Raw genomic sequence first — 13,486 nt, forward strand, 5'->3', positions numbered from 1 at the left:
CATTAAAATGTACATGTCGATGTGCCCAAAGTGATTCATAATGCATGTTACTCACCTTTTCTTATTTAATCATTCAGGAAAAATATGGAATTGGTAATTATTAAACAAGCTCAGGTGATAGCTTTCTATTTAATTAGTTGCGTTATCATATCTCAATACCAAATAACAACTGATCATGGCAGGTTGTGTTGGCCCACATTTTAATATTCCAACTTAAAAATCCAACACCAGTTTTGACAATGGAAAGCAGGAGTGTAGGTATGAATAGAAATTTGGGTGGACTCAATCCTGGTGGATGAATAATGACCAAAATATTTATATTGCAAATAACTTAGGACAGGCACAGATCCAGGTGGGCTGTGGCTATCCCGCATCCACATGCCCCTGGTGGAAGGAATTAATACAGTGGAAAAGCTATAAAATGTAGCCTTTGTTGGCTGTACATCAGAGTCTGCACCCTGGTCTGGTCCTCAAGTGGATTCTCTCTTTTTCTGGGCTTCTTTCTAGTCCATGATAGTCTTAACGATCATTTCAGACAGGTGTGAAGAAGCGCAATGGCGCAGGGTATTAACTGAGTGCTCAAGGTCAGGGAGAAGGCGGGAGGGAGGAGAGGAGAAGTGATGAACAGGAGCATGGGTGAGGGGAACCGAAGTCTTACCTGGGCTGCAGCTGCTGCCGCCACTGATCAGCATCAGCACTATCAGCTCTCCCATGTCTGGGCTTCCTCCAGATCATGGTGTTCCATTCGCTCCCTCCATGTATGTAAGTATTGGAAGCAGAGTATTGCCTACTGTGACAAAGCCTCCTGCGGATGGGGGCAAGGGTTGGCACCATTCTGTTTACCCAACTCACCTTCTCATTGCCAGATACACTGTTTGGTGCAGTACTGCCATTCTCTGCCCAGCTCCTGCCAATGCAAAGGCTCCTGAAGTGTGGGGATGTGGAGTGGGGAAGAGAGCATCATTCTTGCTGTAGTCCCTCACTTCTCTCACAGATACACTGCTGGGTGCAGCACCACCCTGCCTGGCTCCTGTGGCCAGGCAGGGTTGCCGTTGTTGGGGCAAAGACTTTCAGCAGGGGGGATCCTGGTGCCCCTTAACAGTCATCACCTGGGACAGGTGCTTCCTTCACCCTGCCTTCATTACACCACTGAGGAAAAGACTGACAGGCAACATAATAAAGCTCAGCAGGCATAGTGAGACCCAAATGCCTGTCAAAGGAGGTAATCCACATGAAACAGCAAAGCTTCTTCACACCAGCAGTGTAACAATGAGCACAGGCACCAAGGGCAGCTGCCCCACACGGGCAGCAGCAACTTCTAGTGTCACCACTGCTGCGATTACAATCGTCTGGCTGTGGCAAAAGCTGTTTTTTTTCACCCCCAACTACTGGTGCCCCTGTCAGCCAGCTTAGTTACACTACTACCTCACACTGCCCATAACCTGGAGAGTACTTGTCAAAGGCATGCATATTTTCTGATGCTTCCTAAAAGGAAGTTGAAATTGATCCTGAATTCAAAGATTTTAAGGGACAATTATCATCATCTAGGCTGACTTCCTGTATAATGCAGTCCTCAGAATTCTTCTGGTAATTCCCCACCCATCAAGACCTGCTCTACGCACATTTCCAGTACCAGCTCTGCTTAATCATCATTCAACAGACAGCCCACAAGTCAAGATTTGGCTAGCCTTTGTGCTCTGAGAGTATGCTATTAATATATTCCAGTGCAGCAGCTGGGGGATATTATTTAGCATGAGTGACTAATATTTAAAGTAATCTGAGTTGCTCTGTTTGATTTACAGTGTTCTGTGACAGCCTTTATTTTCTGATGAAACCACAACCTGCTACAGGGGTGGCACAGCTGCTAACATGCTGCATTATTAGTGGATTGAAAAGCTACCCACAAACATGCCTTTCTTACACAAAATACATGCATAATATCTTATTTCTACCCCCTAAAAACATGACTCTATTAATCAATACACCAATCTAGATAAATCTACATTTATCAGTAAGCCCTTGCATATAAAACCACCCAGCTGGATTTTGGACAGTGTCTAAGGAAACACATAGATCTTTCTCTGAAGAAGCTGTTTACCAGCACTGCCTGGCACTCCTAGAAATACAATGCTGCATGGGAACTTCATCAAATCCCTGTAGAAAACTACCATATTACTCTGACTCTAAATAATAAAGCTATTTTTTCAGTGCATAACTTCTGCTCTTTATAGCTTTTAATGCCAGTGCTTCAACAATGGAATGTATTCTAGAATGCACAATCATTCAGTTTTCTACCATCAAATGAGGGCGCACAGGCAATTCAGGTGTATTCGAGTATTAAGGATTATTAGGACAACCTTTGCCAAAGCAAGAAGCAATACTATATGTCCAGCTTAAGATAGTTTCCAGAAGGTGGGCATGCATCACCTTGTGAAAATCCAATGCCTTTTAATAAGGTATTTCAAGAAGGGCACCAAAAATGAAGACACTTAGAACTACCACTCACTTTTGAAACTCTTGGTTTCCATAGCTATCTATTTTTTTAACTGACATTAGCAAGAAAAAATGAGAATTTCAGAACCTTTCATTAACTGTGCTTGGCAGAAGGCTCTGTTGTTTCGGGTCAAACTGAGTTTTTGTACCACCTGCACAGGTAATGCAACAACTAAAACAAAATTATGGTTTTTTTTCTAGGAACAATACTGGAAGTTTAAGCAGATGCAGGTCATGTGTAGTAAGTGTAAAATGAGACCTGGCAAAGGTCGCTCAAACTCAACAACCTCTCACAAGCATAACTGTGCAAGGGAGACTGTTCCTGCTCTAAGGAAACTAAAACCCATACAAATCCTACTCTATCCCATGAAGAAAGGCTGAAAACCATGGGATTCTTCAGTCTGGAATAGTGCAGGCTCAGGGGGGACCTGGTGGCTACCTGTAAGTACATAAGGGCACCAGAGTGCCCCAAGGAAAAACAAGGACCAATGGTCATAAACTCCTACAAGACCATAAACTCCTACAAGGCCATTTTAGGCTGCACATAAGAAAAAATTTCTTTACTGTGAGCCCCCAAGACCTGGAACAGACTCCCTCCAGATGTAGTGCAAGCACCTACTCTGGACTTATTCAAGAAACGCTTGGATGCTTATCTTGCTGGAGTCCTTTGACCCTAGCTGACTTCCTGGCCCTGGGGCAGGGGGTTGGTCTTGATGATCTTTGAGGTCCCTTCCCGCCCTAACGTCTATGAAATCTATGCAATACAACCACTGACACATTCCTTTGGGAAACACCTTCAGAAGAACCAGCCAGAGACTTCTGCTGCTAGTCGGATGCAAAAGAAGACAAAGGCAGGAGTTTCCACAACAAAGTTCTGACGGAGCTTTACTGCTCTGTGCTAATTTTCTGTTTGCTGCAACCCTATTCTTCCGTGTCCTTCACAGTCTTCACTTCAGCTTCATTTTTCATCTGTCCTTTACCCCTCACCATTTTCCCTTCAATGACTCCTTCTCCATGTTCCTTTCCATTTATCTTGTCCCTTTTAACTAAAGCAAACAAGCTTTAAAGAAAAAAAAGCCAAAAGAAAACAAACCCACTATCACTTAACTAAGAAATCTCATTTTTTTTGCAATGCCTGTATAGAATGTACCCCTCATATGCATCTCATTTACCTTTCTATTTAGACAATAATGTCTTTGGGTCACTGTAGAGTGCCTAGCACAATGACAACCCATTCTTGTTTGGGGTTTTTATGGCACTACAGCAGTAAATGTCATTCCTAATGATGAAATAATAATAATATTAATAGTGATGGAAGAGATCCAGGTACAGCATGCCTGACAAGCCAATAATAAAAAGGTCAGAAGAAAGTGGTGGTGCCCTTGGCCTTTGGTGTCTTACTACTGGAGTAGGACAGTCCTGTTGGGAGGATTGGTGAATCCTGTTAACCATACATGCCTAGTAAGTACTGAAGCCACACTTCAACTGCCTTCATAAAGCACAGGGAAAGAAGTTTATGCAAACTTATTCAGTTCGAAGTAGTTCTTTGAAAAGTATGTCAGTAAAAATAGCTTCCAGGCAAGACTTTAATAAAACAGAGGCTAATTAGCTATAACAACTGATTCTTGAGGTCAAGTGAAGTTACACCAGGGATGAATTTAGCCCAGAATATCCACACTTACCCATGTGAGACTTAACTCAGGACATAGAAAAATGTGTGGATCATATCACACCTTCATTCTTCCTAATGCAAAGCAAGAGGACTAATGAAACAAGTTACCTTGTTAAAAGGATAGCATCCATTTGAAAATAACATTTCTGGCTGAACATTCTGTGCCTAATGTAACACCCCTGATTGCTATAACTGGCAGAACCTACTTGACATTTTTCCCTCCCTCCCCAAAAGTTCTTTTATTCCTCTGCACACTTTGTGCTTTGCCAGTCCCACTGTTTCCCCTGTATCATCACAAAGGGCTGGCTTTTCAGGAGCTAAATTTGGCCAAGAAACACAATTTCCAGGTCAAAGAAAAAAATTGATTTTTCCATGATTGATTTCTGTCCAAATCAGAAGGGTAGAGAAGTGCAGGGTCCCAGCCCTGGGGAAGCCCAACTGGAGTGGATGCCCCAGAGTTGCCAATCCTGGAAGTACCTGGTCAGCAAGCTAGGAAAATAGGCAGGTTCCACCAGAACTTTGTCCTGGCTTCAAGACACGCAAAAGTTCCACAAACAAGATAGCTGAGCCCTAGTGAACCAATGTGTTTGTCAGGAAATTTCCTTTATCTCTGTAAGTCATCTTTAGCCCAAGTTCTATTGACCTTCAGTGGGATTTATGCTATCAACAATCATGGCATATCTGTAAGTATGTCTGGATACTGTTAAATCACACCAAATCAGGTAACAAAGGAAGACTGAAGCAAAGGAATACACTCAGAATACAAGCCATTCTTATATATTCCTTTAATATGTACTTTTTTTTCTTTCTTTATTAAAAGGCATTTGAATTCAGACATACAAAATATACCTGACAACTCCTCAACCTTAGTATTTTTAGACAGTAGATTTCTTACGGAAGCTGTAATGGAAGTGGATTGTGAAGAGGAATTTTAGGAAGAAAGAAGTAATACTTAAGCAAATCTGTTAAAGAAGGATGTTCCATGTATAAAGACTTTTATGAGAGAAGGAGACAAGTGGCCAAGGTTAACTTCACTTACTGAGGAAGCAGCTTGAATAAGGCTTTTTGAATGATCTCTAAGCAGCTGACAAGAAGCTTGCGCTTCATGAAAAATAAGGAGGTAGTGGAAGGGTGTGGTGAAGAAAAGAGACAGATAGACAGTGTGACTTGCCCTCAGCTGCCCATGACACATGTCGCAGAGGCAAGAAGCAGCAGCTACAGGAGGGAGGGAGAGCTCAGACTCCAGCTGCCAATTCAGAACTGATTTGGCCCTGGAAACAAAATTTTATTTAAATGGATTCCAGCTGCTGTTGCAGCCCCAGCAATAGAGCTCTGATCTATGCTATTACCTTTCCCAGAAGCTAACATCTTTCTCCAAGAGCACCTGGGAAAGAAAGATTTGTAACCAGGAAAGAGAAGGCCTGCCTGGGGACAATGGTTCAAGATCCCCATTTTGAGCAATTCCATTATGATCTATCAGTTCTAAGGAGAAGACTCACTGTATTTGTCCTGGGAATAAAACCCTTCTGCAGAAGAGCTTCTGCAAAGAGAGATTTCCACCTAAAAACAATTCCCTACCCAAGATTTTGTTACCAGAGACAATCTGGACAGCTGTTTTTTGTCTAAATCTGACCATTTTCCTGGGGCTTGGCTTCACTAGTAACTCAAACCACTGGCAAGACATACACCTCTCCATCTTCATTTGGTCACTCCTTATGTATCTCTGTAAAAACCCTCTATGCCATATTTTAGTGTCCTACAATCAGAGTCACACCCACTGCCCCATATCTCAGTGGCAGAATTAACAAGACCCATCTGCCACAATCAGGTAGCAAGCTTCTCTCTTCAAGATCCCATATCTATCCCTAGGTTATACCCAGGTCCCATGGCTTAGCAGGAACTGGATTTTTTTCCTAGAAAAGCTTGTGAAGGATTAGGCTTCTCCAGTGAAAAATTAATAGCTTCAACACTGTAAAGACTTATATATTGTTGCAAAATATCAGTTTATTATTGGCTATCATGGCAGAGACGATTACCACTGCACCTATTAAACAAAGGAACTGTGCAATACGATTTATGCATTTCTAACAAAGGGAAAAAAATCCCTGCATTTTTAATATACAAAGTGCATGGTTCATTTTGTTTTGATTAAAATTAACGCATTTTGCTGATGACCTTTGGGGAACAGTTGCTTCTTAAGCCATAAATGCACCATTGATCTATTGCACTTCATCAGCAAAACAAGGATCATTCCTAAGATGCCTCTGAAAAGCTACAGAGAGTCTTATTTCACAGGAGCACACTTTCTCACACAGACACCTTATCAGTCCATAAAGTTCCTACTGACGTAAGAAATGCAGAGATGCAGAATTTGCATAATCAGCTCATTTGCTGCATTCAGCAACAAGGGACATATTCTTGCTGATTCACACTCTCACTGGAAGGTTGCTCGAGTTAGTAGAAATTGCCATATTGAGATTCAATGGGCATCAGGTAAATTAGCTGGGCAGCAGCTAAATAAATAAGCAAATGAAGATATATGTAAGTTATTATTACCTTTGCTCCACAGACGATCAAAATGACCTTTGTCCAAAGGCTGGTTAAGAATCACGAGGCAAAACTTCAGGTCTCCTGTAAGAGAGATGTTGGTTCTCATTAACAAGTAAATTGATTTTTCCCTTTCATTCTCTTTGTTTTGCTTGCTGGCTACTATTCCTCCCCATTTAATTTTCAAGCAGGAACCCTGGAGCGGACTTCACTAATTCCCTTTCTTCTTAGGTTTCATCATTTCAGATACGGAGAAGCTGCCAGACATTCATTAGGCACAGTTTGCTTGGTAGCTTTCTATCAAGTCCTTTTCATTTATGAAGACTTATCAACTGAAGGCTGCCCTCACATAGGACCCCACATCTGTGTAACTCTCATATATAAACCCCGGTTCTGTTGTTGCCATCTATGCCTGGCATTTAGTGCTATTAGCTTTGTCCTGGGTTCTATTAACAAGGGAATCTGGTGTTGATATAAGGCCAAGTTCTCCCCTCTGATCTACACAGCAGATCTCGTCTCTGACAGTATGCTTTCCCCATGAACACACTACTCCCCCTGACAGTAACAGTACCTCCATCTGCATGGAAAATACAAAGAACAGGTAGCTAGGCCAAGGCTATAAACAGTGCTGGTTAAGTCCTGTCAGTAGTGGGGTATTAGCAGCCTTGAAACCAGCTAGTTCTCTTAGTTTTAAGACTTCTAATATAGTCACTTCTAGGGCTGCAATGAGAAGACTTATATCAGGGGTGTACATGAGGGTTTGTTTGGGGGAACATCTATTCACCAAGGCCCCCCAGGGGAGGACAAAAAATAATGGGCACAAGCTGACTGAAGAGCGCTTCAGGCTAGACATAAGGAAAAGGCCAAGCACTGAGGGTTTGGAATAGGCTCCCCCCAGAAACGGTAGTCATCCACCTTGGCGATCTTCAAAAAATGTCTTGACGCCCATCTTGCTGGGGTCATTTGATCCCAGCAGTCTTTCCTGCCAATGCGCAGGGGGGCTGAACCCAATGATCTATAAGGTCTCTTCCAGCCCTTAACAACAATAACTATGAAACTATGAAAAGGAGCCCTGAAAGCAATCACGGAAGTGACTAGCTCCTATCAATTTCGTAAAAGCGGTCTTTTGATAGCTGCTTACACTTCCTCAGTTCCCTGCTAATTAAACAGCATAGTTAGTTACAAAAAGATAGTTGCAGTTGCAATTACCCTGTAGTTAAAGAGTAGCAATGAAGTTACTAAGTAGACAAGGAGGCTAAAAGTTACTATGCATTTAACTGATACGTGCTTATAACGTAAGCAGCAGGCAACAAATTGAGTGCTATATTAAGCAGTTAACCAAATTATGTAATAATCCAATGTGCAAAAAAGGGAACATACTGTATTTGTGTGTATATATAGTTTCTCTCTCACTCTCCTTTTTAGCTTGTGTCTGTTTCCACGGTTATTCTATAACCTAAATCCCCCTGCTGGAATCAGGGAATTACCAGGACATACCCTCACAACCTCAGTTCTATCCAGTCAGCATTCTAAACTAGCTCTTGAACCAGAAAAAAAAAGAGAAAAAAACATACAAGATGTAAAAGTTTTAAAGTAAATGGAAACCAGATATTCCATATGCTGCTCCAGGGAGAAAATGCAACCCCCCGAGCTTATTAGTGTTAGATGTGCTGGGATCTGCATTTATTTCATTTCCTAATTATCTTGCCTATCATATAGAAATACAAGTTTCCCCTGGAGCTTGATATCCTTAGGCAATCAGGTTAATGAAATGTATTTGGTCATGTGAAGCCACAGTAATTGCAAGGAGAAATCCTCTGTTGCTAGGTCTTTTGGGCCTCTGAGCAGATTTAGCAGAGCAGGAGGTAAAGAAGGGCTAGAGGGAAACATGCAACCTAAGTTATAAGAGAGTGTAAGTGAACACAACGGTGTTGAAATCTTTCTGAAGGTGGATGAAGGTCTTGAAAAGAGGTTTAAAAACAGGAAGGACTATTAAATTGAGACACAGGTGAATGTGTCCTCTGAGTCAGAGGTCAGGCGTGCAAACAAACTTACGCGAGTGTCAGTATGTGATATAAGAAAGCACAATATGACACAAAATTCCCATGTTGGGGGGGAGGAGGAGAGCCATTAATAACACAAGAGTACCACCCAGCAGCTCTGCTATAACTGAGAAATGGTTGTCTATCCCTGGTAGAGTGTGGAAAGAGATTACCAGAAAGGAGATCAGCGAGTTTGGAGCCAATATGGTCTAGTGGATGGAGCACAAAGACTGGGACTCAAGAGATGGGTTCTTTTCTCAGGTATTTCATTGGCCAGTAAGCCAGTGCACCTCGCTCTGCATCAGTTTCCCTGTCTGTAAATTGGGATGATTATAACGAACTTTGTGAATAGCTTTGAGGTCCACTGATGAAATCAGTGTTATAAGAGTTTAATAGTATTATTAATAAGGTAGTGCTTACTAATAAAGCACAGAAATCAATTGTTGCTCATCTTGCATTCCATATGCTATGTGGAATCATATGGCCGTATGCACATATTTACTTAAATATGCAGTGGGCATCAGCATAACCTTGGCAGCTGCCACAGCAGGCATTCAATGAACACTTCCCAAATTCTAGAAACTGGTGGTGCTAAACCATTTGGGTGCTATGGGCCAAGTCAGTGGGGTGAGGCAGGTCTGTGGGCTGGAACAATACAGAGAAGATTAGCACTGCCTCCCAGCCCCCTGCATACCAGGATTGGGCCCTGGGGCTACATTGCTCATCTGGCTCGATGTGGTGGGATTGGGTGCCCTGTCCAGCATGCAGGACCTGGGGCTTCTCACAGGTTTGGATTTTTGGTGATGGGGGAGCGGTACCACAGCTCTCCTGATGCCATATTTCTAGACCCATGGGGAGTCCTATGGGCTGGATAACATGGGGCTACAAGCCGGACCTGGCCCACAGGCCAGGGGTTGAGTACTGTAGAACCTGGAAATTCCTTGATAGGACCTGCTCCCCATTCCAACTTTGTTAAAGTTACTGCAGTCTTCTAGCCAGTGCCTCTGTAACATGCACAAGGGCAGAAGCTAATAGCAAATCTGTGTGGTGGAAAAGAGGGGGTAAGGAGACCCCTGGGAACACAGGAAAGGTGGGTGGAATTCTCTTTTGTACCAAATTTGAACACGGTCTTTAACCTTGCACTTGAACTCACAGAGAAGATGGGAACAACATATTCAAACTAAGTAACAATTTGCAGCTGCAAGTGGGACCTTGGCAACAGAGCTGCTAATAATGGTTAAGCAAGCAAGGCTGCTACTAAGCACAATAGTTTAGCGACACCCTCCACTGAAACAGTTTACTTTGGCGACCAATCAAAAAACGAGCAAATACCAGGGTTTCTTTTATTCATACGATAAATATAAATAGACATAGAGACTGCAAGGTTACTGCAATAAGCAAATCACAAAATTTGTATATCCAGGCCCATGCTCAATCCTTCGTTGAATGTGCACATGGCAAATAAACCAGAGCATTATGAATTTTAACCTCTTAAACCTTTATACATTTTTGGAGGCACCTTCTTTATGTTAGAAAGGTACTTCTGAAAATGCTGGCTCTGGTTTTGGATGTTCAGACTGAGACAGAGGTTTATTTTCAAAGATACTAAACATCCAGTATTCCCTGCTAAAATTACAGAAGCTCATCCTGGACTGGCCAGAGCATGAACTGCATGCTGCACACATCCCAGAACAGCCATAATCAGCACAACATGTGGCACAATCTAGCCAAGAGACGCACTTCCTGTACTGTGCGTCCCATGGTGCCGCCCCAGCTAGATTATGCCACATGTGGTGCCTGTTCTAGGATCTGCACCACAAGCAGTGCCTCTTGTTGGTCTAGTACTGTGCTGCTCCAGCCAGTCTGGGACTCACACAGTATGCAGCAACTGGAGAACCTGGAGTGGGCACTACATGTGGCGCATGTCCAAAATTAGTGCTGGCAGATGGGAAATGAAGGGGGTGGCCTCTGGACACTCTAGCACAGATCCTAAAGTGGCCCAAATGGGTCCACATGCAGTGCACATCCCAGGCCCTACCCCCGAGACCAGGCCAGCACATGCGAGTCAACTCAGATCTAGAAACTGCATTAGGGCTGCCTATACATATGCTCAGAGGTGGATGGGGGGCATTTCAATTAGAGCAGTTCCCAGACAGCCACTCTAATTAAAATGCTAAACCGTCACATGTATTAAGCTCCCATGCATTTAAAAATGGCTACGGCACACTTTATCCAAACTTCACTCGACAAGGTTTAATTAAAGTGTCCCACAGTCGTTTTAACACACACAGGGGCTTAAAACACATGATGCTGCAGCAACACTGCAGCATTTTAATTAGAACATGGAGCAGACTCAATTAATTAGAGCGTGGAGCAGACTCCAACACGTTCTAATTAGAATGCCAATGTGCACGTGTATAGGCAACCTAGGAGCTTATCTTAGATGCCCATGACTGACAGTGAATCAAGATCTGGCCTAAATTCAGCAGTAACTGAAGTGGAGATCACTGAGGACTGTGAACCACACAGTACAACATATGGCAGCCAAAAACATATGGCAGCTAGAGAAAAAATGAACAATGCCATTGTTCCGTGTGCTCTGCTTCAATCTACTTCAAGGTAATTACTCCTTAAAAGCTTTTAATAGATTAGGAAGAATTTCCCTCATGGAATTCTTCCATTAGCCACAGAAACAGTCAGGAGCTGAAGATGAGCAAAACTGTGCTCTTTGGGATGAGAGAAAAGAGAGATGAAGAGAATTCCATAGACTAGCACCCAGCACAAAAAATAATTTGCAAACAGCCCCCTGATTTGGATACCTCCAGTGAGATGGCATTTGCTGACCTCTGTTGTTGCATAGGGGCACAAGAGAGAGCTGGTCCCTTGTGTATCTGCTTACAGTTTTAATGTAATTTTCCCTTTTATTATGTACTTTTCCTGCAGCTTTTGCAGACTGAGCAAATCCAGCCATCTGCAGCAGTGAGGAGAGAAGAATAAATCCTTGTGTACAGTACAAAGCTGAAAATATCAGACACAACTTATTTTGGTGCTTACACACACGCAAAGGCAAAAAGGACCCTGATCCAAAATGTCAGACCTGCCCGAATTTCAAAAACATTCATTTTGAAGTAATTAAGTGGCTTTGATTTACCTCCTGATTACATAAAAGGAAAGCCTCTGTGTATTTAACCAATGACAAGCTTGTTAATTCCCAATTCCCAGGCATACCCATGTTTTCCTATTCACTTATCCTTATCCAAATGGTTGACAGCACATAAGATTTTCAAACATCCACCACTACATTTATGGGTATAACTAATAAGTGCACAACTGGATCAGCAGGCAGCTGTACAACTATGGCCATAAAGTGGAGACATAATTAAGGTAGGAGTGATCATTTGGCACATACTGTTCACTCAGCCCTTATAGGAGCATCACAACCCTTGTTTTGGGAGAACCTGAATATTATACCTCAGCCGCAGGGTCTGATACCGATTCACCCTCCTTTCTGGACTGCGAAAACACACATATATATTTAAACTAAATAATGGTTCTTATACTTATCTACAGGATATCTCCACTTAACTAGGTATAAGCAGTTCAGCCTCAGAGGCATGATGAAGTAGGTCAGGGCTGTCCACCTGGAAGCCCATGAGCAGTTATCATGTAGCCCAGTGGTCACCTCTCTAATGCTGCTGCATGATGGCACAGGGCTCAGGAGGCCACGTGCCCACTATGCAGCCCATACAGTGGGTGGGGTGGAGGGGTCATTGCTCCAACTGGCGGAGGCAGGGGACTGCCGGCACAGCCTGGGGGATGGCTGCCCCCAGTGTGGGGCACACGTGATGTGCAGCCCTTGGCTGCGGCGAAGTTGGACAGCTCTGAAGCAGGCCGTTGCTTAAGAAAGCTCATGCCTCTCCAAAACAGTTAATCTTTAAGATGCCCCCTGCCCCGTCTTTGACCTGACTCCAGATGAGCACAGATAACCATTTTTCCACATAATTACTGACTCCTTTCTATTCTGAAAATGGGCCTTTTGTCCCTCTTTCCTGTCCAATTCTTACTCAGCTTTACCCCTCCTCTAACTAAATTTTCTTAATAGCCATTTGTAAATGACTTTTATCAAAGTCCCTTTGAACCTATATATAAATTATACCCAACATTTTGCCTTTACCCACAATTTTAGCTCATTCAAAAGAACTCCAAAACGTCTGACACACCCCAAATTTACTAGCATAAAAGCGTCTTCTTTTGTCCCTATCTCTTTATACTCATCCAGCTGCTTTATGCATATTTACAATATCATTATCAATTTTTTATGGATGCTTCACTTTTCACTGTAGGCTATACCTTTCTCACAAAGCATATTTATAAAGCATATATATTTTTAAATAAAAACTTTTGTCTGGGATCTGATATAACATACACCTCTTCCTTATTTCCCTTTGGTGTCAGGAAAATCTCTTTAGAAGTTACTCTCCATACTATGAGTTTCTAGGTTATTTTCAGAGTGGGGGTGGGGGAGGGGGGAAGTATGTATTATATCAAACAACAAGGCCTTTCGAGAAGACCAGTATTATTCTCATTCTTAGCGGAATAATGCAAACATGAAGACACAGTGGGGTAGATGCTGTGCTAAAATATCACCATGCCTCAGGGTGCTACTCTCAACACCCACTATTTACCTTCTATTGATTACGTTAAGAATATAGGGATAGGGACAGCCAGGAAG

General features: G+C 42.7%; 1 protein-coding gene across 1 annotated transcript in view; it reads right to left on the reverse strand.

Moving 5' to 3' along the window:
• LOC102378771 (thiamin pyrophosphokinase 1) overlaps window positions 1-13,486 on the reverse strand; it is a 344,925-nt gene that overhangs the window by 234,640 nt on the left and 96,799 nt on the right. The window contains exon 3 of the mRNA XM_006022162.3: window positions 6,722-6,796. Within this exon, the coding sequence (XP_006022224.3) occupies window positions 6,722-6,796 (75 nt within the window). The remainder of the gene's footprint in view (window positions 1-6,721; window positions 6,797-13,486) is intronic.

The sequence above is a fragment of the Alligator sinensis genome, unplaced genomic scaffold (genome assembly GCF_000455745.1).
Source record: "Alligator sinensis unplaced genomic scaffold, ASM45574v1 scaffold213_1, whole genome shotgun sequence".
NCBI classification, from domain to species: Eukaryota; Metazoa; Chordata; order Crocodylia; family Alligatoridae; genus Alligator; species Alligator sinensis.